At 46.9% G+C, this 22,820-nt stretch overlaps 1 protein-coding gene across 1 annotated transcript in view; it reads right to left on the bottom strand.

The window, feature by feature from the left end:
- BIN2 (bridging integrator 2) overlaps positions 1-22,820 on the bottom strand; it is a 96,608-nt gene that overhangs the window by 31,888 nt on the left and 41,900 nt on the right. Inside the window, exons 7-9 of the mRNA XM_030198278.1 lie at positions 20,016-20,101; positions 6,930-7,005; positions 6,176-6,255 (exon numbers count right to left, since the gene is read on the bottom strand). Coding sequence (XP_030054138.1) covers positions 6,176-6,255; positions 6,930-7,005; positions 20,016-20,101 — 242 coding nt within the window. The remainder of the gene's footprint in view (positions 1-6,175; positions 6,256-6,929; positions 7,006-20,015; positions 20,102-22,820) is intronic.

The following is a 22,820-nucleotide window of genomic DNA, read 5'->3' as shown; positions in this document are numbered from 1 at the left end:
CGACAATGACCCAAAACATACAGCCAAGGCAACAAAGGAGTGGCTCAGGAAGAAGCACATTAGGGTCATGGAGTGGCCTAGCCAGTCACCAGACCTTAATCCCATTGAAAACTTATGGAGGGAGCTGAAGCTGCGAGTTGCCAAGCGACAGCCCAGAACTCTTAATGATTTAGAGATGATCTGCAAAGAGGAGTGGACCAAAATTCCTCCTGACATGTGTGCAAACCTCATCATCAACTACAGAAGACGTCTGACCGCTGTGCTTGCCAACAAGGGTTTTGCCACCAAGTATTAGGTCTTGTTTGCCAGAGGGATTAAATACTTATTTCCCTCTGCAGAATGCAAATAAATTCATATACTTTCCACAATGTGATTTTCCGGATTTAATTTGTGATGTGCTATCTCTCACTGTTACCAATAACCTACCCTTCAATTATGGGCTGCTCATGTCTTTGTCAGTGGGCAAACTTACAAAATCAGCAAGGGATCAAATACTTATTTCCCCCACTGTATAACCCTTTCCTTGGTAAATGTGATCCCTCCAGGACCTGAAAAATATCTACTGTACCTGAATGTACACCATTTCAATAGCCTTCAGGCTTGGAAATGTCTTATATATTCATGTACAGTAATTGTTTTTCTGTTTCTGGAAGGCTCAGAATTATTTTTAAAAAATTAAAAAAAAGTTGATGTGGTACTTGAACCTGGGTCGCTTCAGTCACAGTCCACTGCACTAACCTCCAGGCCTCTAACCTGCTTAATACTTTGTTCAGAATGCCTATAAATACCTGCAGCTGACTTACAGCCTGGTTTTCCTTTCCAGTTTTACTTTCAGGGGAGAGAGAAGGGGACATCAACCACTGGGGGATTAAAAGGGGGGGGGGGGGGGGGTCATGTCTTAATCCTTCCAGTGATCAGCTGCCAATTAGAGTAACTTTTTGTAACCTGGAAGTGAATGAAACAGGTTTAGATAAAAATGTCCTTTTTAGACATGGACGTTTCTTCCCATCCATAAATCCCTGTTTGACATCATACTTTTGGGCCCTCACTATACCTGCTCACAACATGCCCCCTTGCTATTTGGATGAACTGCAGTGTGAAGCATCCAAATTCTGACTTTCCAAAATCAGGATTTGGACATTTTTAATAGATGGGCTTTTTTTTTTTAGGCATTTTAAGATATCCACATGCTTTGAAAATGAGCACCATAGATTCCTAACTAAAAGTAACCAGGGATAAATTTACTCTATAATCAAGACAAAACTATTTTCTGTTGATTTTTAAAAATAATGGCCTGGAATAATCTTCCATGGAATCTGGCTGAGACAAATTAAATTAGAGATGCTCTTAACTGTTATTGATATGAATGGTAAGCAATGCTATATCCTACCAAGTAATAACAGATGCCGAAAGATCACTTCCATGGACACCGGAATGCGGAGTTCCTCAAGGATCCCCCTTATCACCTACCATCTTCAACTTAATGATGATACCACTAGCCAAACTATTAGCCAATCACAACCTTAACCCTTTCATATATGCAGACGATGTCACAATCTACATCCCGTTCAAACACAATATAACCGAAATCACCAACGAGATCAACCAAGGCCTCAGAATTATGCACACCTGGGCAGACTCATTCCGTCTAAATGCTGGAAAAACTCAATGCCTAGTACTCACTTCTCAATATAACACAAACAACTACTCCACTATTACCACACCATACTGCACCCTTCCTATTTCAGAAAACCTGAAGATTCTCGGAGTTACCATAGACCGAAACCTCACTCTCGATACCCACGTGAAGAACACGACAAAAAAGATGTTCTACTCGATGTGGAAACTCAAAAGAGTCAAGCCTTACTTCCCGAGAAGCATTTTCCGCACCCTGGTACAGTCTATGGTACTAAGTCACTTGGACTACTGTAACGCTCTGTACGCCGGCTGCAAAGAACAGACTATCAAGAAACTCCAGACAGCCCAAAATACCGCAGCCAGACTCATATTTGGTAAAACCAAATACGAAAGTGCGACACCCTTAAGCGAGAACCTTCACTGGCTACCACTCAAAGAACGCATTGAATTCAAGATATGCACGATCGTACACAAGATCATTCACGCAGATGCCCCTCTTTACATGTCTAAACTAGTGGACCTACCGCCCAGAAATGCCAAGAGATCAGCCCGCAAATTCCTCAACTTGAACTTCCCTAGCTGTAAAGGGCTTAAATACAAGCAAGCACACGCCACCACCTTCTCGTATAGAAGCACACAGCTATGGAATGCGCTACCCCCAACCTTAAAAACCATGGACAATCTAAATAACTTTCGCAAATCCTTGAAGACACATCTCTTCAACAGAGCCTACAAAAAGAACCTCTAAAAACACAAATCACTATACAACCCACCCACACAACCAATTACACCTCCTACATCACCCTACTTAACACCCTCTTCTCTTTCTCTAAATATCTTCATCCTACCACTGACTATATCTACTATTCCCTCATGAATATGTCATAATAACACTCTGTAAGCCACATTGAGCCTGCAAATAGGTGGGATAATGTGGGGTACAAATGTAATAAATAAATAAATCCTAAATTAAAAAATTACAATTTTGAAGGCTGGAAATTATGTAAGTATGTGATATTCCTAGACAACAAGATTGTATGTCGTTGTTGGAATAGCACTGCCACACATTTGAAAGAGTCATGGCCAGCAGAACAGATTGAGCATAGCAAACAGACCTTAGGAACCCTCTGCAGGTCCACTGCTGAAAATCAACCACTCTAAGTTGCACAGTAACTTCTCAGGGGCAATAGAAATCTTGCCCCTGAGGTTAGCTTTGGTATTAGAGTGACTGAGGAACTTCTGTAGGAGCAGAGGAGGAATGAGTCCATGACTAAAAAGGCCCTAAATTCCTTCTGTAAAATGGAGATACACTACTAGACCTGAGATAGTTATGAGATGCAGACTACACAATACCTTTGTGTTTGCCTGTTGCTTAAGGATAGAACCTATAGGCAGGGGTGTGCTGGTAAAATTTTAACCACGGGCTCTCTCTCCGGGCATAGCCGGCCCTGAAATTTGCGGGGGGGGGGGGGGGGGGAATACATGCCTCTCTCTCCCCTCCCTTGTGCAGGCACGCTAGGCATACCTTTGCCGAGCCCCACCAGCCAATAAATGGACTGCCACCATTCTCTGCTGCTTGTTTCTGGCTCTGAGCAGCATGATGGAACCTTCTTGCGCTTGCATGAAAAGTCCCAGCCTGATGCTCAGAGTCAGAAACAAGGAGCAGGGAGCAGCAGCAGTCTATTTACTTGGCTGGTGGGGCCAGCATCACTGCCAGCAAAGTAAAAGAGAATTCAGGAGGGGGGCCCAAACCCACATTTTGGGAGTCAGTTGTTAAAGTAGCCATGGGGAGGCCTACTTTAACAACCGGCTCCCAAAATTCTTAAAAACTTAACAAACGGCTCTCGCGAGCCCGTGAGAGCCCGCTCCAGCACACCACTGCCTATAGGTGCAGCTCACATGGGATAAAATGCATTAAGAACATAAGCATTGCCATACTGGGACAGACCAAAGATCCATCAAGCCCAGTATCTCATTTCAAACCATGGCCAATCAAGGTCACACGTACCTGGCAAGATCCCAAAAGAGTAAAGCAGATTTAATGCTACTTATCCTAGAAATAAGCAGTGGATTTTCTCAAGTCCATCTTACTAATGGCTTATGGACTTTTCTTTTAGGAAATTATCCAAAACTTTTTAAAACCCTACTAAGCTAACTCCTTTTTTTATGGAAAGAACTATGGCTTTGGTGAATGGACATGAGAAAAAGAAAATTTTATTAAGAACTGAGGGGAGGGGATGCAGCTTTATAAAATAGATGCTAACATTTGTGCATCAATTACATGCATATGATTAGAATAATGGTATACATGTGTTCACATATATGTGTAAATGCCAAAACCTGCCTAACGCAATTCTGTTAATACCAGGGGCGTATCTGCGTGGGGCCATAGGGGCCTGGGCCCCCGCAGATTTCGCCCTGGACCCCCCTACCACAGACCCTCTCCACCTCCCCCTCCCTCCCGCCCGCCCGCCACCAACCCGTCGCCGATCTTTGCTGGCGGGGGCCCCAAGCCCCCGCCAGCCGAAGTCCTGTCTTCCGTGCAGGATGCAAGTTGCAACGCTTCCTGTTCTTCTGAGTCTGACGTCCTGCACGTACAACGTGCAGAACGTCAGACTCAGAATTTGGAATTCAGTCTGATGTCCTGCGCGTTGTACGTGCAGGACGTCAGACTCAGAAGAACAGGAAGCATTGCAACTTGCAGCGGCGCAGCCTGCATGGAAGAGAGGACCTTGGCTGGCGGGGGGTTGGGGTCCCCCGCCAGCAAAGGTAAGTGACAGCAGCGGGGGAGGGTTGGCGGCGGCGGGAGGGGGTGGAGAGTGTCATTGGTGGCGAGGGGGGGGGGTCTAGCAGTGGCGGGGGGGTCCAGAAATGGCGGGGGGGATCGGTGGCGCCAGGGGGGGGGGCTAAAATGTGCCCCCTCCCTCTGGCTCTGGCCCCCCCTACCGCCAGAGTCCAGATACGCCCCTGGTTAATACATTCATATTTTATATAGTCCCTTTTTTTCAGGTAGGTGTACACATGGGCAGAGCCTGGGTGAGATTCCCCTTTATGCAGACACATTAAAGTATTTAAGCTGATGCAAGTGCTCTTGCTAACAGCGCGCACACTCATATACCTGCTTATGCTGTAGCATGAAATGAGTTTAATTGTCAGAGTTATTGATTTTGCTGGAAACATATATATATATATATATATATATATATATATATATATATATATATATATATATATAATAGACTTATTGGAATAGAATCAGATAAACTGGTCTAGCTTTCACCTTCCGCTTCCTCCTGGAGACTACTGATAACAAAAGCTAGCCGAGTAGATACTTACAGTCAATCAACACATCTCCAAAGAACAAAAATCTGCATATTCACAGCAATCACAGAGACTGGAGTTAACAAAAGACAGGGAAACTCCACCTAATCTGACAAGAAGCCCACCTACACTAGACAATGACTCAGAGACTGAAAAGGCCATCTATCTATCTAGTCTAACAACAACAACAAAAAAGCCTAATCCTGTCACTACCAGCAGATGTCCAGACAGAAACTCTTATGATGTCATTAAAACATGGGACCAGTTACCATGCTCTGTCTCAAAACTAGATGGAACCAGTTTTCAGCTATCCCTGCGTTTTCATTGGATCGAGTACACCCCACCTGATTTCAGTCTATTGTCCAACAAGAAATTATAAAAAGCCTGGAACATTTTCAGTTCTCTCTCTCTTCGCTCTACCTCTTGCCTCTCTGCTGCTTCCTGATCTGCACCTCCATGGACCATGGACCTTGCTGGACTTCACACACATCCAAGATAAGTCTCTCTCCAGGCTCCAACAACAACTCTGCAACAAAAAGACTTCTTTTCCAGCAAGGACCTCCTTCATCACTCCAACCAGCAGCCTCCATCAAAGGCATAATTTATAATTCATACTTTCTAATCTTGTAAATCACATTTCCCTTGTGAAAGATTCCTAAAAACCGCCTCTCTTTTAACATTATTACATTACCTGTATTGTAAATAAACATTTTAAAGTTAAATATATGGTCTTTATGTTCTGAGCACATGTCCTTAAACCTTACAGTGCAGGTTAATGTAATTCAACAAATATATTAGTTCATTCCCATTTTCTTACATATTATTATTATTAGTTTTACATTTATTACAATGCTAGTATCCTATAAGGAAAGTAGGCACCTGTGTCCTTTATAGCACAGCTTCCCAAACTGAGGGTTGGGACCTCAAACAGGGTCATCAAATCTAAGTTTGGGGACATGACAAATGAGCACTCCATAGATGCATCATTTATTCTGCACCTCCAAGGGTCACACAATTTTATTTGGTACCAATCATGGGGGTCATGGACACAAAAAGACTGGGAAGCCATGCTTTAAAGAATTTACATCATATAGGTGCCCTCCAAGCTCCTATATATAGGCACACTGTTATAGAATTATCCTCTGGATCTGTACAACTTAGGAGCCAGCCTGTAGCGGAGGAGGAGGGGGGGGGGGGGGGGGGAACAGAGCTTTACCTTACTCCCTTAATAACAAACACTTTGTTGGAGTGTTGCTTCTCCAGCTTGCTCATCATGTCATACAAGTCATGGTTCAGCTGCAAGAAATACAAAAAATTAAACTTCACATCTCTAAACACAGATTTCCATGTTCATTTATTTCTGAGGAGACTAAGAAAGCTAAAACTTGTCCTCCAGGAAGGAGTTATGTTGGAAAGGCTGGCGTCCATGATAACTTTAATTCTCCACAGCTGAAAAATTGGACGAGTTTGTGAGCATGGTGACACTACAACCCTAGCCATAGCTAACCATGGTGGGGCTTCAGCTTCCAAAATTATATGATCATGTAACTGGAAGCACAGATTAATAACTTTTTATGAGCATAGCCAAAATTAGACACCCTCTTTTCAGTGATACACAGTTGGGAATGAGTGGAGGAATCCCAAAGGGAATGGAACTTGATATACTGCCTTTCTATGGTTCTTGCAACTACGTTCAAAGTGGTTTACATGGTATATACAGGTACTTATTTGTACCTGGGGCAATGGAGGGTTAAGTGACTTGGCCAGAGTCACAAGGAGCTGTAGTGAGAATCAAACTCAGTTCCCCAGGCTCAAAGTCTGCTGCACTAACCACTAGGCTACTCCTCAACTCCAGCATATGGAACTCACTTTCAATACAAGAAGATAGAAAGTTAGACCTATCTCTTGCTTTGTAAGAGATCTCTAAGCCGGTCTATACTTGATGAAAATAAAAGTAAATGAAAGGGCACCTTGCTCATTTCCTTGTAGAAGATATCCCTTAGGTTGGAGATGTTCTGAAAGATGGTTACGTAACATGCAATCCGGCTGAGGAATGAAGACACAAATAACAGGTCTGAGAGAGAGCATAAGGGGAGATTCTCTAGGATATGTGGGAACAGTGGGGAGATCCAGTTGGGAACTGCATATTCAGCAGTGAAGAATGCTGTTAGTATTATTATTAAGCAGGCCAATATTTAAACCTCACAAACAATGGGTTTTTAAAATGACAGCCACAGAATTTGAATCAACTCCTATATATCCAGCACCATTATGGGGGTAATTCTGTATATGGCGACTAAAGTTTTGTGCGCAAATATGGCAGTGCGGTCAAATTGCATGTGCAACTTAATTAACAAGCCAGTAGGCACTGATAATTGGCCAATCACAAGCAATTATTGGCATAATTAGAATTACACGTGCAGCTTTCTAAACATATTCTGTAAAGTGGTACATGTAAATTCTAAAACGTGGATTGCAAAAATGGGGCGTGGCTATTGGAGAAGCATGGGCGGGTCATGGGCATCCCTAAAATTTACACACACTGTTATAGAATATGCCCGATCTGCACCTGAGTTAGGCATGAGCGTTTACACCAGGTTTTTTAGTTGGTGTAAATGGCTACTCCTAAATTTTAGACGCAGGCATGAGCGATACCTGTATTCTATAAACCGTGCCTAACTTTAGATGAGGTATATAGAATAGTGCTAACTATGTTTTTCCTTCAGCGCCATATATAGAATTATATATGCACGACTTATAGCGCAAAATAAGGTCCAATGCGTAAATCCAGTCATATTCCAAATTTGCATGCACAATTTAATTAGTTGACAAGCCAATCAGTGCTGATAATTTCTGCTTAAGTAATTATTGACACTAATTGGCATTAATTAGAATTTACACGCACACACAACTGTCTAAGTATATTCTGCAACATGATGTGCGTAAATTCTAAATTGCATAGTAGAAAATGGGCATGGTCATTGGTAGGTCATGGGCGTTTCTCAAATCTATGCGCATTGTTATAGAATACACCTGGTCTGCGCCTAATTTAGGCATTGGGATTTTTCACCAAGTTTTACTTGGTGTAACTGCCTGCAACTAAATTTTGTCACACAGATGGGCGCTCAGCATATTCTATATTCTGAGCAGAAATTTACACGTATTCTATAACATACACCTAAATTTATAGAATATGCCTAGGTGTATTTTTTTTCTGCGCCAATTTTTCAGGCGCCATATATAGAATCTAGCCCTAAATGTATAGTCAGCAAATGGTCATGGATTTGATATACTGCCAAAGCAGTTTACATGTATTATATTACTACTACTATTTAACATTTCTATAGCGCTACAAGGCATACGCAGCGCTGTACACCATACACAAAAAGACAGTCCCTGCTCAAAGAGCTTACAATCTAGATAAGACAGGTAAACAGACAGAACAATTAAGGGTAAGGGAATAAATAAGTGAGGCTAAAGGACAGGGCAAGTGAGTAGAGGTTAGGAGTCAAAAGCAATGGCAAAGAGGTGGGCCTTAAGTTTGAGCAACCACAAGAAGAACGGAAGAAACCAAAAGGACCAGACTGAAACCGATAGTAAGAGCACCAAAATAGTTTTATTAGGACCCTACTGGTCCGTGTTCAGCCAGAAAGGCCTTCCTCAAGGGTCTTCAAATTGACATATACAAATGTTGCCTCCAAAGTTGCATGGAATAAAAACAACTGAGAGCAAAAACGCTGGTGCTATCTCAGTGGCGTTCCTAGGGGGGCGGACACCCGGGGCGGCGCCCCGCCCCCCCCCCGGGTGCAGCACCCCCCCCCCGATGCAGCGCAGTCCCCCTCCCCGAGTGCAGTACCCCCCCCCCGATGCAGCGCGGACCCCCCCGGGTGCACGCCACTGGGGGGGGTGCCGCAGCGTGCGCCTGCTCAGAGTTCCCTGACTTCGCGCGTTCGCTGCAGCTCCCTTGCTCTGACCCGGAACAGGAAGTAACCTGTAGCGAACGCGCAAAGTCAGGGAACTCAGAGCAGGCGCGCGCCGCGGCACCCCCAGCGGCGTGCACCTGGGGCGGACCGCCCCCACCACCCCCCCCCCCCCCCCTTGGTACGCCACTGTGCTATCTAGAACGGAGCCTAGACACAAAATGCCTTAAGTTTGGGACTTGAAAATGGCAGATCTATGCAGATACTTTCTCTGTCCCTAGTGGGTCACAATCTATGTTTTTGTACCTAGGGCAATGGAGGGTTAAGTGACTTGCACAGAATCACAAGAAGCTGCAGTGGGAATTGAACCTGTTGTCTGGTCCTTAGGCCACTGCACAAACTATTAGGCCACACCTCTGTTTGACACAGGTGAAGCCCTTGTCAGCACTGCTAAGTGGTTTAATTTAGGACAACATTTTTGCTATCCAGGGCCTCTGGGGCTGGGGTTTGGGCAGTGGTGTGCTGGTAAATTTTTAACAACAGGCTCTCTCTCTGGGCATAGCCGGCCCTGAAATTCTTTTTTTGGGGGGAATACATGCCTCTCTCTCCCCTCCCTTGTGCGGGCACGCTAGGCATACCTTTGTCGAGCCCCACCAACCAATAAATGGACTGCCACCATAGGCGTAGTTTGACTGTTTCATTTGGGGGGGGCAAAAAAATGGGCGGAGCATATTAGCATATCATTTGCATATATACATATGCAAATGAATATGCTAATATGGAGGAAGGAAATGAAATTTACAGGCAAAATATCACAGATGCACATTTCAAAAAGCTGACACATTTCAATTAATAAATTATGAATAAAATAAACTTTTATTTACCTTTGTTGTCTGATCATGTAGTTTTTTCTATTCGCTTTGATCCAGTGGCTTCTGTTTTATGCAGTGTCTTCTTTCCAGTAGGCTTCCCTCTGCTCCCCACCCTCCCAGTCCATCCATCTCTTGCTCCTTCCCTCTGCTCCCCACCCCTCCCAGTCCCATCCATCTTCTGTTCCTTCCCTCTGCTCACCATCCCTCCGTCCCATCCATCTTCTGCTCCTTCCCTCTGCTGTGCCTGACCTCTCCCAATCCCATCCATCTCCTGGTCCATCCCTCTGCTCCCCACCCCTCGCAGTCCCATCCATCTCTTGCTCCTTCCCTCTGCTCCCCACCCCTCCCAGTCCCAACCATCTCTTGCTCCTTCCCGCTGCTCCCCACCCCTCCCAGTCCCATCCATCTCCTGCTCCTTCCCTCTGCTCACCTCCTTTCCCAGTCCAATCCAATTCCTGGTCCTTCCCTCTGCTCCCCACCCACCCCTCCCAGTCCCATCCATCTCTTGCTCCTTCCCTCTGCTCCCCACCCACCCCTCCCCAGTCCCATCCATCTCTTGCTCCTTTCCTCTGCTCCCCCCACCCTCCCAGTCCCATCCATCTCCTGCTCCTTCCCTCTGCTCCCCACCCCTCCCAGTCCCATCCATCTCTGTTCCTTCCCTCTGCTCACCATCCCTCCGTCCCATCCATCTCTTGTCCTTCCCTCGGCGTGTCCTGACCTCTCCAAATCCCATCCATCTCCTGGTCCATCCCTCTGCTCCCCACCCATCGCAGTCCATCCATCTTCTGTTCCTTCCCCTCTGCTCACCTCCTTTCCCGTCCAATCCAATTCCTGGTCCTTCCCTCTGCTCCCCACCCCCCCCCCCAGTCCCATCCATCTCTTGCTCCTTCCCTCTGCTTCCACCCCTCCCAGTCCCATCCATCTCTTGCTCCTTCCCTCTGCTTCCCACCCCTCCCAGTCCCATCCATCGCCCGGCTCCTTCCCACTGCTTCCCCACCCTCCCAGTCCCATCCATCTCCTGCTCCTTCACTCTGCTTCCCACCCTCCCAGTCCCATCCAATTCCTGGTCCTTCCTCTGCTCCCCCCACCCACCCACCCCTCCAGGCCCATCCATCTCTTGCCCCTTCCCCTCTGCTTCCCACCCCTCCCAAGTCCCATCCATCTCCCTGCTCCTCCCACTGCTTCCCACCTCCCAGTCCCCACCCATCTCCTGCTCCTTCCCTCTGCTTCCCCCCCTCCCAGTCCCATCCATCTCCTGCTCCTTCCCACTGCTTCCCACCCTCCCAGTCCCATCCATCTCTGCCTACCTTCCCTCTGCTCACCACCCCCTCCCAGTCCCATCCATCTCCTGCTCCTTCCCTCATGACCTCCTTCCCAATCCAGTCCAATCCAATTCCTGGTCCTTCCCTCTGCTCCCCACCACCCCTCCCAGTCCCATCCATCTCTTAATCCTTCCCTCTGCACTCCACCCTCCCCAGTCCCATTCATCTTCCCTCTGCTGCACCCCCCCCCCCCGCGAGGGTCCAGGACGTGACTCGTTTACCCCCTTTCTTCCTCCCTCCGTCCGGTGCAGGCAGCAGTCTTCTTCAGCCTTTCTGTGTTCCTGGCAGCGGTAGCGACGTACACGCTGCCTTCGGTCCTGCCCCGGAAGCCTTCTCTTCAAGTTCCTGTTCCCACCTAAGCGGGAACAGGAACTTGAAGAGAAGGCTTCGGGGCAGAGCTGAAGGCAGCGTGTACGTCGCTACCGCTGCCAGGAACAAGAAAGGCTTAGAGAAGATTGGTGCTGCCTGCGCCGGAGGGTAGGAAGAGAGGGGGTAGATAGACACGCTCGTCTCTGTCCGCTTCGCTGCTTCCCTGCTCTCTCTGTCTGCGTCCCGCCTTCCTCTGATGTCATTTCCTTTCGGGCGGGATGCAGACAGAGAGGGCAGGGAAGCAGCGAAGCGGACGGAGACGAGCGCGTGCCTGCTTGTTTTTTTTTTTTTTTTCATTCTAGCGCCAGTCCCGTCCTCGTCGTTTGGGGGGGCATTGCCCCCCCTCGCCCCCCCCAGTCTACGCCTATGACTGCCACCATTCTCTGCTGCTTGTTTCTGGCTCTGAGCAGCATGATGGAACCTTCTTGCGCTTGCATGAAAAGTCTCAGCCTGATGCTCAGAGTCAGAAACAAGGAGCAGGGAGCAGCAGCAGCAGTCTATTACTTGGCTGGTGGGGCCAGCATTTACTGCCAGCAAAGTAAAAATGAATTCAGGAGGGGGCCCAAGTCCACATTTTGGGAGTCAGTTGTTAAAGTAGCCATGGGGAGACTTACTTTAACAACCGGCTCCCAAAATTCTTAAAAACTTAACAAACAGCTCTCGCGAGCCTGTGAGAGCCTGCTCCAGCACACCACTGGGTTTGGGGGTCTGGAGGTCCATCAGACCCCAGCCCTGCATCAGTATGTTTGACAGGTCTGAGCTTTTTTTTGACAGCCCAGACCTGTCAAACAACTTCTGCGGGAGGATTGTGCATTGGCTGCATGCCCAGGCACAATCCTCACGCAGAAGTCGCCTGATGATCAAAACTAATAGCGCGCATAAATTTGCATGCTATTAGTTTTGATCATCAGGACGTTGTTTCCCCTGCACTGTTTCTGGTGCTAACTGTACAAAGCTTTTTGGAACAGTGCAGGGAAACTGATCATCGGGACCTAAATTAATCTGCTTTGCTGTATGGATCGCTGCTGAATATTGCTGGCTACCAATACAGTTTATCAATTAGGGATCTAATAAATGTAAGCTGGCGTTGGTAATTTTTTAACTGAATATATCAATTGTGCCAGAATTTCCATTTAGACTAGACAGCTATAGCAGTGACGTATAAATAGGAGCGTTTTAACAAGGTCCTGGTTCATAGCAGCAGGGAGGAGCGAGCACAGTGATCTCTCCCGGTAAGCTCAGAAATAGATTTCAGTAGGTAATGTTTATAAAAGGTTATGAGCTTCAATATATAGAGATTATATTTACTTACAGATATATGTTGTAGTTTATTTCAATAGATTTGGAATACATTCCCTTGAAAAAGCTCTGAGAGTGAAATGTGGCTCCACGTCATATAGGAAATTCTGGCGCAATTGATACCAACACAGTTTGACAGAAACCCTTGCTTTGTCTCAACACTATCTGGACATTGCCAGGGTGGTCTGTAAGAAGTTTCAGTAACACTGTCTGTAGATTTGAAAGTTTTTAACTGATTCCAATCCAGTTGTTTGCCAGGAGGTGGAAAAGGTTTCTCTGAAGCTGCACTGTTTGTCCACCGTTAGGGTTACCTTTGTAGTGAGCACCATCCCATTGCACTCCTCCCTCTCCCTTGGATCCAAGTGCCTCATTGTTTCCCACACCTCCATTAGACAGGTGACCCAAAACTGGGTACTACCAGTAACTACTGTTAGCAATTTCCTTGTTACTTTGAATGGAACACAATCCTGTTACTCCAGTTTTATTTTTTCCTACCCCACAAAGGTCTCTCTGTCTGGGGACAAAATTACTTTATGAAAACTTAATGGAATGGGATTAAACTTGGCACGTGGGAAAAGCAGGTAAAAAAAGAAACATTGAGTTAAAATGGGCCAGATTGGAATGGATGTTCAGAGAGATAATCCTCCTCCCCCTCCAACCCCCCCCCCCCCCCCAATTGCTCAATGCATTTCTGTGGGTGAACAAGTTCCAGTTTCTGTAGCATAGAAATATATATTTAAAGTGAAATAGCAGTTAGAGAATTCCTCCTTTTAAACTATCTTCCCCATTCTCTACTCTCCCACCACCTACCCCCACCTCAAACACATACTCCTTCCTCTGCACCTAACTGACCACCCCTAAACAACCCCCATAACCAAATCTACCCCATAGAAACGTCCCACCTCAAAATGTATCGCCCTCTCCCCCCCTCCCGTGTGGAGGGTAATTCTATAACAGAGTCTATTCTATGAAATAAAGTAGGGCCTGGGGCCTACTACCCTTTATAGAATACTAGTATGACAGGCCTACCCCACCCACAAAAACTACTACTCACAAACTATCTCAACAGCAAAACCTACCCTCCACAACTGTTCCATCACCTGCAAACTGCCCCCAACCTAAAACTGCACCTCTGTAACTTTTCTACCACTCCACAAACAGCCCCATCCCCCAAACTACTGCCCTGCAACTGCCCCCCACAAAACTGTCTCCATCCCCTGCAACCTGCTCCAACACTTCACAAATTGACTCCACTGCTCAAACGTAGTCCACCCCCGCTGCTAAACACAACATGCCCCAAATTTCCCCCAATCACCCCAAACTAGTTCCCCCCCACACACACACACAAGTGCCCCACCACCCCTTCTACCTTCCCCACAGACACAACATATGTCCAGCACATGCACAACACAGAACAGAGATACATGCACACACTCCCATACACCTCACAGATGTATACACGGGGATTGTGAAGAATTCCTATATCTGTATTTCATTTTCTTTGTTGTTAATTCTACTGTGAATAGTAACATAATGAATCATACACTTTTCTTATTCATTGCTATGTGTTTTACTAACTAATATCAGTTGCCGTGGGCAGGGCCAGATGAAGCCATTGGTAAACTGGGCACATACTTGTATCCACATATTTAGGGGGCTCTGTGAGATGTGTTCAGACTCAGGAAGTTTTTTTCAGGATTCAGCAGAATTTTGGATCAATGTCCAGAAGGTAGAATAATAGCTAATATGTTTGGAAATTTTTCAGAGTTTAAACTTCTGTCTCCAGTTCTCTAATCCCAGACATGCATTCAGGTGTGTGACACATGCATTCAGGCCCCCTTCAGCTCACACGCTTAAGGGGCTCGATCTTAAGCATTGACTCCCTCCTGCTCTCTGGCAATGTGGCATTGGCTCATACCTCCTTCTATCCCCCCCCTTCCCTCCCGCAAGTCCAATGTTACCTTCCTACCTAACCTCTGTTTCCTCCCCCCAAGCCCTACAAACCTGTGTTGTTACCCGGCACTGTAGGCAGCGATTACAACAGGCTCTCGCTGGCCGCCCCAGGGTTCTTGCCTCTGGCGCAACTTCCTGTGCCACGTGGGCAAAACGTGGCAGAGGGAAAGCATCGGGGCAGCTGAAGGGGGCCTTTTGTGAACACCACAGGTTGTATGGCCCAAGGAGGGGGAGGACAGAGGGATGGTAGGAATGCAACCACTCTGGACCCGCAGGAGGGAAGGGAGGATAGAGAGAGATCAGAAGAGCTGTGAACCTGCAGGAGGGAGGAGGGAGGGGGGCACATACTGCACATGGATGGAGGTGAGGGATTGGCATGCACATGAAGGGAAGAGAGGGGGCAAATGCTGCACCATGGATGGAAGGTGAGGGATGGGGGGAAATGCATGTGGATGGAAGAGAAGGGAGAGGAGAAAATGTTGCACATGGATTGAAGAAAGGGCGGGGGCAAAACGGTGCACATGGGGGAGGAGAAAGGATGGGGGGGTATAGAAAGATGGCAAGATGGCTGGGGGTGAGAAGAAAGTGCCAGGGCAGTTGCCAGGAAGAGAAGCCAAGATGGGAGGAGAGGAAGAGAGGCCAGGATAACTGCCAACTTGGGGTGGGGAGGAAGAAGAAACAGCTTCCAGGATGAGGAGAGGAGAGGAAGAGATTTCAGAACCTGCAGAGAAAGAAGTAAGAGGAGAAATGCTGGATGTGCAAAGGGGATACAGACAGGAGTGAGGGATGGGGCCGAGGGAGAGAAGAGATAGGGAGAGATACTGGCTGGGGGGGGGGGTCCACTAGAGGGGCATAGAGACACAGAAGAGTTATGTTGGACAGGGCAAAAATAGGGACAAAGAGATGGGAGATGCTCAACATGGCGGGAAGATAGGGGCAAGGCCACAGGTGTGATGCTGGGTTGGATAGATAGAGACATAGAGAGAAGATGGATGGTGGACCATGGAGAGAAAAGAAGTGCCAATAGACAAGGAGACTCTGGCAAGATAATTAAAGGAAGAGAAAAAGAAGAAAGCAGAAACCAGAGACTGGGACCAACACAATAAGAAAAATAAAATGACCAGACAACAAAGGTAAAAAAAAAATTTTATGTTCTATTATTGATTGGAATATGTCAGTTTTTGGAATGTGCATCTGTCAGAATTAGTTTTAGGACATGCCTGGGGCCCCGCGAAAAAAAAACCCTCACTCTTACATTATGTTACATACATGACACTATACTCCCACACATACCTAGAAAGTTCTGTGTGGCTCACAAAACGAGAAAGAAAACTGGAACAACTCCAGGAATTACTGTTAACAGCATTTGCATTATGACAACTAACTCCGTAAAATTTTCTAAATAAAAACGTTTTCAACAATCTTTGAAAAATCATGTAATTAGATTGTCTTCTAATACCAGTTGGTACATCGTTCCAGTGTATAGTTGCCAAATATGTAATGTACTAGACAAAACCTTATTATAAACCACCGTTTCTGGGATCCAGAAACTGTAAATTAAAAAAAACATCTGGATTCAGGGGAAATATTCCTAGAAGACAATCTTATTAACAGACCTATAAGCGAGATGCTTCAGCATGCACTATCAAACATACCAAACAACAAAGTTTAAAAATAAACTCGCCGTTATAATGGCAACCAGTGCAATTGCATCAGCAATGGGTATCTCTATCAATCTCCATCACTGCTGTGGTAAATCTCCAGCTTTGGGATGGGCACACCCTGGCATCTCCCCTACTGTGTGAATGAGCCAGTCCTGCCTTTTTCCATTCTAACTAACAGCAGAGACGTGGGGTAGGACTCAGCCAATGGGAAAGCAGCTCTCGTCACAGGAAGGGAGGACTTGATCTGGAGGAAGTTCTCATGGGTGGAAGAGGCAAGAGTCCCCCTCCCTCAGCAGCCCCAATTCATTTCTATGGGAGAACCAGTTCCAACAGCTGCATCATACATGAACTGATCTGCTGTAACGTGGAGAGGCATTTTCAATATGACACCTAAGTCCGATTTAGGGCGTTTTGCTGAAAATGTCCAAAAATTAAGTGGTGAACATAGTGATTTTCAAACCAGAAAAACGTCTATCTTTTGTTTCAGAAATCAATGTTTTCTAGACATTTTTGTGCTCAGTGCATATATCTTTTGGTATCATTTTTGAATAAAAAACAAGTACTAGGGAAAACTGCACAAAAAAATAAGCCATTGGGATGTCTGGGGGCATAGGCGTAGACTGGGGGGGTGAGGGGGGGCAATGCCCGCCCAAACGATGACGAGGCGCCGCCGCGCCATTAGTTTAAAAAATAAAACATGCAGGCACGCGCTCCTCTCCATCCGCTTGGCTTCCCTGCCCTCTCTGTCTGCGTCCCGCCTTCCTCTGAGGAAGGCGGGACGCAGACAGAGAGGGCAGGGAAGCCAAGCGGACGGAGAGGAGCGTGTCCGTCTACCCCTCTCTCTTCCTCCCTCCCTCCGGCGCAGGCAGCAGTCTTTTTTAGCGTTCCTGGCAGCGGTAGCGATGTACACGCTGCCTTCGGCTCGGCCCCAAAGCCTTCTCTTCAAGTTCCTGTTCCCGCATAGGTGGGAACAGGAACTTGAAGAGAAGGCTTCCGGGGCAGACCGAAGGCAGCGTGTACATCGCTACCGCTGCCAGGAATGCTGAAAAAGCTGAAGACTGTTGCCTGCGCCAGAGGGAGGGAGGAAGCGAGGGGTAAACGGAGTCACGATCTTGGACCTCGCGGGGGGGGGGGGCAGTAGAAGGAAGATGGATGGAACTGGGAGGGGTGGGGAGCAGAGGGAAGATGGATGGTACTGGGAGGGGGGGGGGGCAGAGGGAAGGAGCAAGAGATGGATGGGACTGGGAGGGGTGGGGAGCAGAGGGAAGGAGCAAGAGATGGATGGGACTGGGAGGGGTGGGGAGCAGAGGGAAGGAGCAGAAGATGGATGGGACGGAGGGATGGTGAGCAGAGGGAAGGAACAGAAGATGGATGGGACTGGGAGAGTGGGGAGCAGAGGGAAGGACCAGGAGATGGATTGGACTGGGAGGGGTGGGGAGCAGAGGGATGGACCAGGAGATGGATTGGATTGGGAGAGGTCAGGCACAGCAGAGGGAAGGAGCAGAAGATGGATGGGACGGAGGGATGGTGAGCAGAGGGAAGGAACAGAAGATGGATGGGACTGGGAGGGGTGGGGAGCAGAGGGAAGGAGCAAGAGATGGATGGGACTGGGAGGGTGGGGAGCAGAGGGAAGCCTACTGGAAAGAAGACACTGCATAAAACAGAAGACACTGGGACCAAAGCGAATAGAAAAACTAAATGATCAGACAACAAAGGTAGATAAAAGTATTTTATTCATAATTTATTAATTGAAATGTGTCAGCTTTTTGAAATGTGCATCTGTGATATTTTGCCTGTAAATTTCAATTCCTTCCTCCATATTAGCATATCATTTGCATATGTATATATGCAAATGATATGCTAATGTGCTCCCCCCATTCTTTGCCTTCCCAAATGAAACAGTCAAACTACGCCTATGTCTGGGGGCCAGGATTCTTAGTAAACTGGCCAAAAAGACATCCCAGCAGAGCAGTGGGGAACCTAGGGAGCACTGCAGTGGACTTCATATAAAAGGTCTCAGGTACACATCTCACCATAATCCTCTTATATTGCATGGTGAGCCCTCCAGGAATAGCAAAAAAAATGTATTGTACCCAACTGTACACCACTACAATAGCCCTTAAGCCTGCAGGTGTCACCTATATGTAGGTACAGTAGGTATTTTGTGGATTTTGGAGGACTCACATTTTCCATCACAAGTATACTGATTAGAGTGAGATATAGGCCTGAGTCCCTTTGCTATAGTCCACTGCACTGACCACCAGGCTACTCCATGGACCTGCTTCCTGCTCTAAGAGGAATGCCCATTATATCTGCTGCGGTCATAGATCTGATATGTACTGTCACTTTCACCTCTTGGGGGGGGTGGGAGGGGGTCAGTGATCACTGGAGGATTGTGTATAGGGGGTGGGGTTATGCCTTCATTCCTCCAATGGCCATCTGGTCAGTATGGACACCTTTTCAGCACTCATCGGCAGTGGCGTTCCTAGGGGGGCGGACACCCGGGGTGACGCCCCGGCCCCTGGGTGCAGCGCCCCCCCCGATGCAGCGCGGACCCCCCCAGGCGAAAGACCCCCCCCCCCACAAAAGAGTCCCCCCGGGTGCATGCCGCTGGGGGGGGGGGGGTGCCACAGTGCGCGCCTGCTGAGAGTTTACTAACTTTGCTCGTTCGCTGCAGCTCCCTCTGCCCCGGAACAGGAGGTAACCTGTTCCGGGGCAGAGGGAGCTGCAGCGATCGAGAGAAGTTAGCAAACTCTCGCAGCAGGCGTGCGCCGCGGCACCCCCCAGCGGCGTGCACCCGGGGCGGACCGCCCCCACCGCCCCCCCTTGGTACGCCACTGCTCATCGGGTCTAGAAAAAAAAAAGTCCTATTTTTTGTCCTGGACATTCCAGGTTCCATTGTTGAAGAAAAATGTCCAAATCGTAAATCCGCCCTAGTCCTACTCAAAACATGCCTACAACATGCCCCCTTGCAATTTAGACAAATTGCAGAGAAAAAGTTCCAAGTATGAGTTTCGAAAATCATGATTTGGATGTTATTCCAAGAAAAACAGCCATCTGCAACTTTATGCCATCTTGTGGACATTTTTCTGTTTCGAAAATGAGCCCCATAGTGATTAAGAAATTGTCTTCCTCTCCAGATCACAGATACACAGATATAGATGCAAAGACACCTACCCATGCATGTACAGAAACATATATACAAGTATGCACAGACAGACATATGCATAGAAACAAAACAGACAATAGAGACACACACACACAAAACACATGTGTGAAACATAAACAAAACAGAGAGAGCACACAGGTAACACAGATTCAAACAGAGACTTGCATGTGCACTCTCTCGCTATCTCACTCATACATACATACATACATGCGCGCACGCTTACACACACATATATGCAGAGTTGGAAAGAATTCCATGAGACATGCTTTGCATGCTTTCCCCACTTGTTAATTTCTGAAATTCTGCAGAGGCTGTCACCTACATGACTCTATTGTATATGAATGACCTGAAAACTAGAAGGAATGTGAACTTTTTTTTAATTCACAGTGGAAGTGACATCATACCCATGAATAGTAGGTGGCTGACCAGACTTTTAGATATATTGCAATACAGTATTTACTCTGGTACTAGGATGCTTACTCCGTTACCTGTTGTACAGGACTGGCAGCTCTTCCCGCAGTTCCCTGTTAAGATTTTCAAATACAGTCTGAGCTTTGTTGAACTCCTCCACTGCCTGCATGAGAGAAAGTGTTCAGACTAATAACAGGTCACAAAGAGGTGTGTTACAGCTTGGAGATGATTCCAGTATTACAGGAGTTCTCAACCCAGTCCTCGTGACACACATATCCACAATGAATAGCATGTAAGGTGAGTTGATTTTTATTGTTTATAGTATTTTGTTACAATGTTGTATTTAATTTAGTGGGATATATAATGTAAGGGGTTTTATCTTTATATATCACAGTTAGTCTCCTGAAGACAATGTCAAGGCGAAACATGATTTCATGTTGAGACTAAGACAGAGGTGAACTTCCAGTTAGAGAGTTGCACGGGGACAGAAATGTAACCCATCTCCGCCAAAATCTAACCCGTCCCTGCTTGCCCCTGCGGGAATCTAACCCATCACTACTCGTCCTCACCGCAAGTAATCTCTCCATCCCTACCACCCATCCCTACCCCTGGCCCACCCAGCCCTGCCCCTGCTGCACTGAATCGCACCCGCCTCACAGTCACCTTGACCTCCCTCCCAAGAAAGCCAGATTCTATAAGCAGTGAAAATACTGGTAAAAGTAACATAAATGTGTTTTCTTCCGTACTCTACTAAATACAAAATTAAAAAAGATGTACATTTTCAAAAAAGCAAACATCCATTAGCAGAATGTCCCCCTTTCTTCTCCTTTCCATCCCCTTCTATCCCATATGCTCTCTTTCCCCCTTTTCCCTTCCCCCTCCACGTTCACCCTCCTTATCAATCTTTTTTCCAGACCCCCTCCCTCCCTGCACCCACACTCCATCCACCCTTTTTACAGCCCCCTCCCATCCATCCATCTGTCCATCCATCCATCCACCTTTCCTCCCCTCCAGCACTGCCCTCCCTGAATGCACCTCAGTACACCCTTTGAAGTCTCATAAGGCTGCCGCTTGAAATCTTAGCAGCCATTTTGATGAAGCGGCGGCAGCGAGCGGATCAGTGGCAGTGGGCAGGAAAGAGTGAGGATCTTTCCTGCCCCGATGAGACCATTAGACCACCAGGGTTCATTGAGGTGTGTTCGGGGAGGGCGTCCTGAGGCTCAGCAGGAGGTGGGGGAAGGCTTGTCTGCACTTCCACAGGAGCCCCCACAGGACCTGGGTCCTATTCTCTGGATCCCGGCGGACCTGAGTCCATCCAGAGAATCCTTGCAGTAATCGCGGGATTCCAGCTAACCCCGTTCCTGTGCAGCTCTCTACTTCCAGTGGCTAGTGTGCATGATCTTCAGTTACATGATTGTAGAGGTTACAGTGGAGTGAACAGCAGGATCTGAGACAACGATCTAACATTGGACAGAGTCTGTTTGATCAATTGAGAATTAAGCTCTGGCACATCATGTGAGCGGACTTGATTTAAGAGAGTTTTGAGATTCTTGTACCTCAAATAGTGAACATTAGGTTAAGAGCAGTAGTGAACTTTTGAAACATTGTGGGCTAATCAACAGATAGTAATTGATACATAGTAACATAGTAGGTGATGGCAGAAAAAGACCTGTACGGTCCATCCAGTCTGCCCAACAAGAGAAACTCATATGCATTACTTTATATGTATACCTGACTTTGATTTGTATCTACCATTTTCAGGACACAGACCGTAGAAGTCTGCCCAGTACTAGCCCCGCCTCCCAACCACTGGTGCTGCCACCCAATCTCTGCTAAGCTTCTGAGGATCCATTCCTTCTGAACAGGATTCCTTTATGTTTATCCCATGCATTTTTGAATTCCGTTACCGTTTTCATCTCCACCATCTCCCGTGAGAGGGCATTCCAAGCATCCACCACTCTCTCCATGAAAAAATACATTTTTCCTGAGTCTATCCCCCTTCAACCTCATTTCATGTCCTCTAGTTCTATTGCCTTCCCGTGGATTAATACTTTTCAAATATTTGAACGTCTGTATCATATCACCCCCGTTTCTCCTTTCCTCCAGGGTATACATGTTCAGATCAGCAAGTCTCTCCTCGTACGTTTTATAACACAAATCCCATACCATTTTGTAGCTTTTCTTTGCACCGCTTCAATTCTTTTTTTACATCCTTAGCAAGATACGGCCTCCAAAACTGATCACAATGCTCTAGGTGGGGCCTCACCAACGACCTGTACAGGGGCATCAACATCTCCTTTCTTCTGCTGGTCACGCCTCTGTCTATACAGCCTAGCAACCTTCTGGCTATGGCCACTGCCTTGTCACACTGTTTCATCACCTTCAGATCCTCAGATACTATCACCCCAAGATCCCTCTCCCCGTCTGTACATATCAGACTCTCACCGCCTAACACATACGTCTCCTGTGGATTTCTATTCCCTAAGTGCATCACTTTGCATTGAATTTTAATTGCCAAACATTAGACCATTCTTTTAGCTTCTGCAGATCTTTTTTTAATGTTTTCCACTCCCTCCGGGGTGTCCAATCTGTTACAAATCTTGTTGTCATCTGCAAAAAGGCAAACCTTACCTTCTAACCCTTCAACAATGTCACTCACAAATATATTGAACAGAATTGGCCCCAGCACCAATCCTTGAGGCACTCCACTGCTCACTTTCCCTCATCCGAGCGAATTCCATTTACCACTACCCTCTGGCGTCTGTCCGTCAACCAGTTCCTAATCCATTTCACCACTTTGGGCCCTATCTTCAGACTGTCAACTTTATTCAAGAGCCGCCTGTGGGGAACCGTGTCAAAAGCTTTGCTGAAATCTAAGTAGA

The sequence above is a fragment of the Microcaecilia unicolor genome, chromosome 3 (genome assembly GCF_901765095.1).
Source record: "Microcaecilia unicolor chromosome 3, aMicUni1.1, whole genome shotgun sequence".
Taxonomy (NCBI): domain Eukaryota; kingdom Metazoa; phylum Chordata; class Amphibia; order Gymnophiona; family Siphonopidae; genus Microcaecilia; species Microcaecilia unicolor.
The sequence above is the reverse complement of the archived record's forward strand: the minus strand, read 5'-3'. Positions and strand labels throughout refer to the sequence as shown.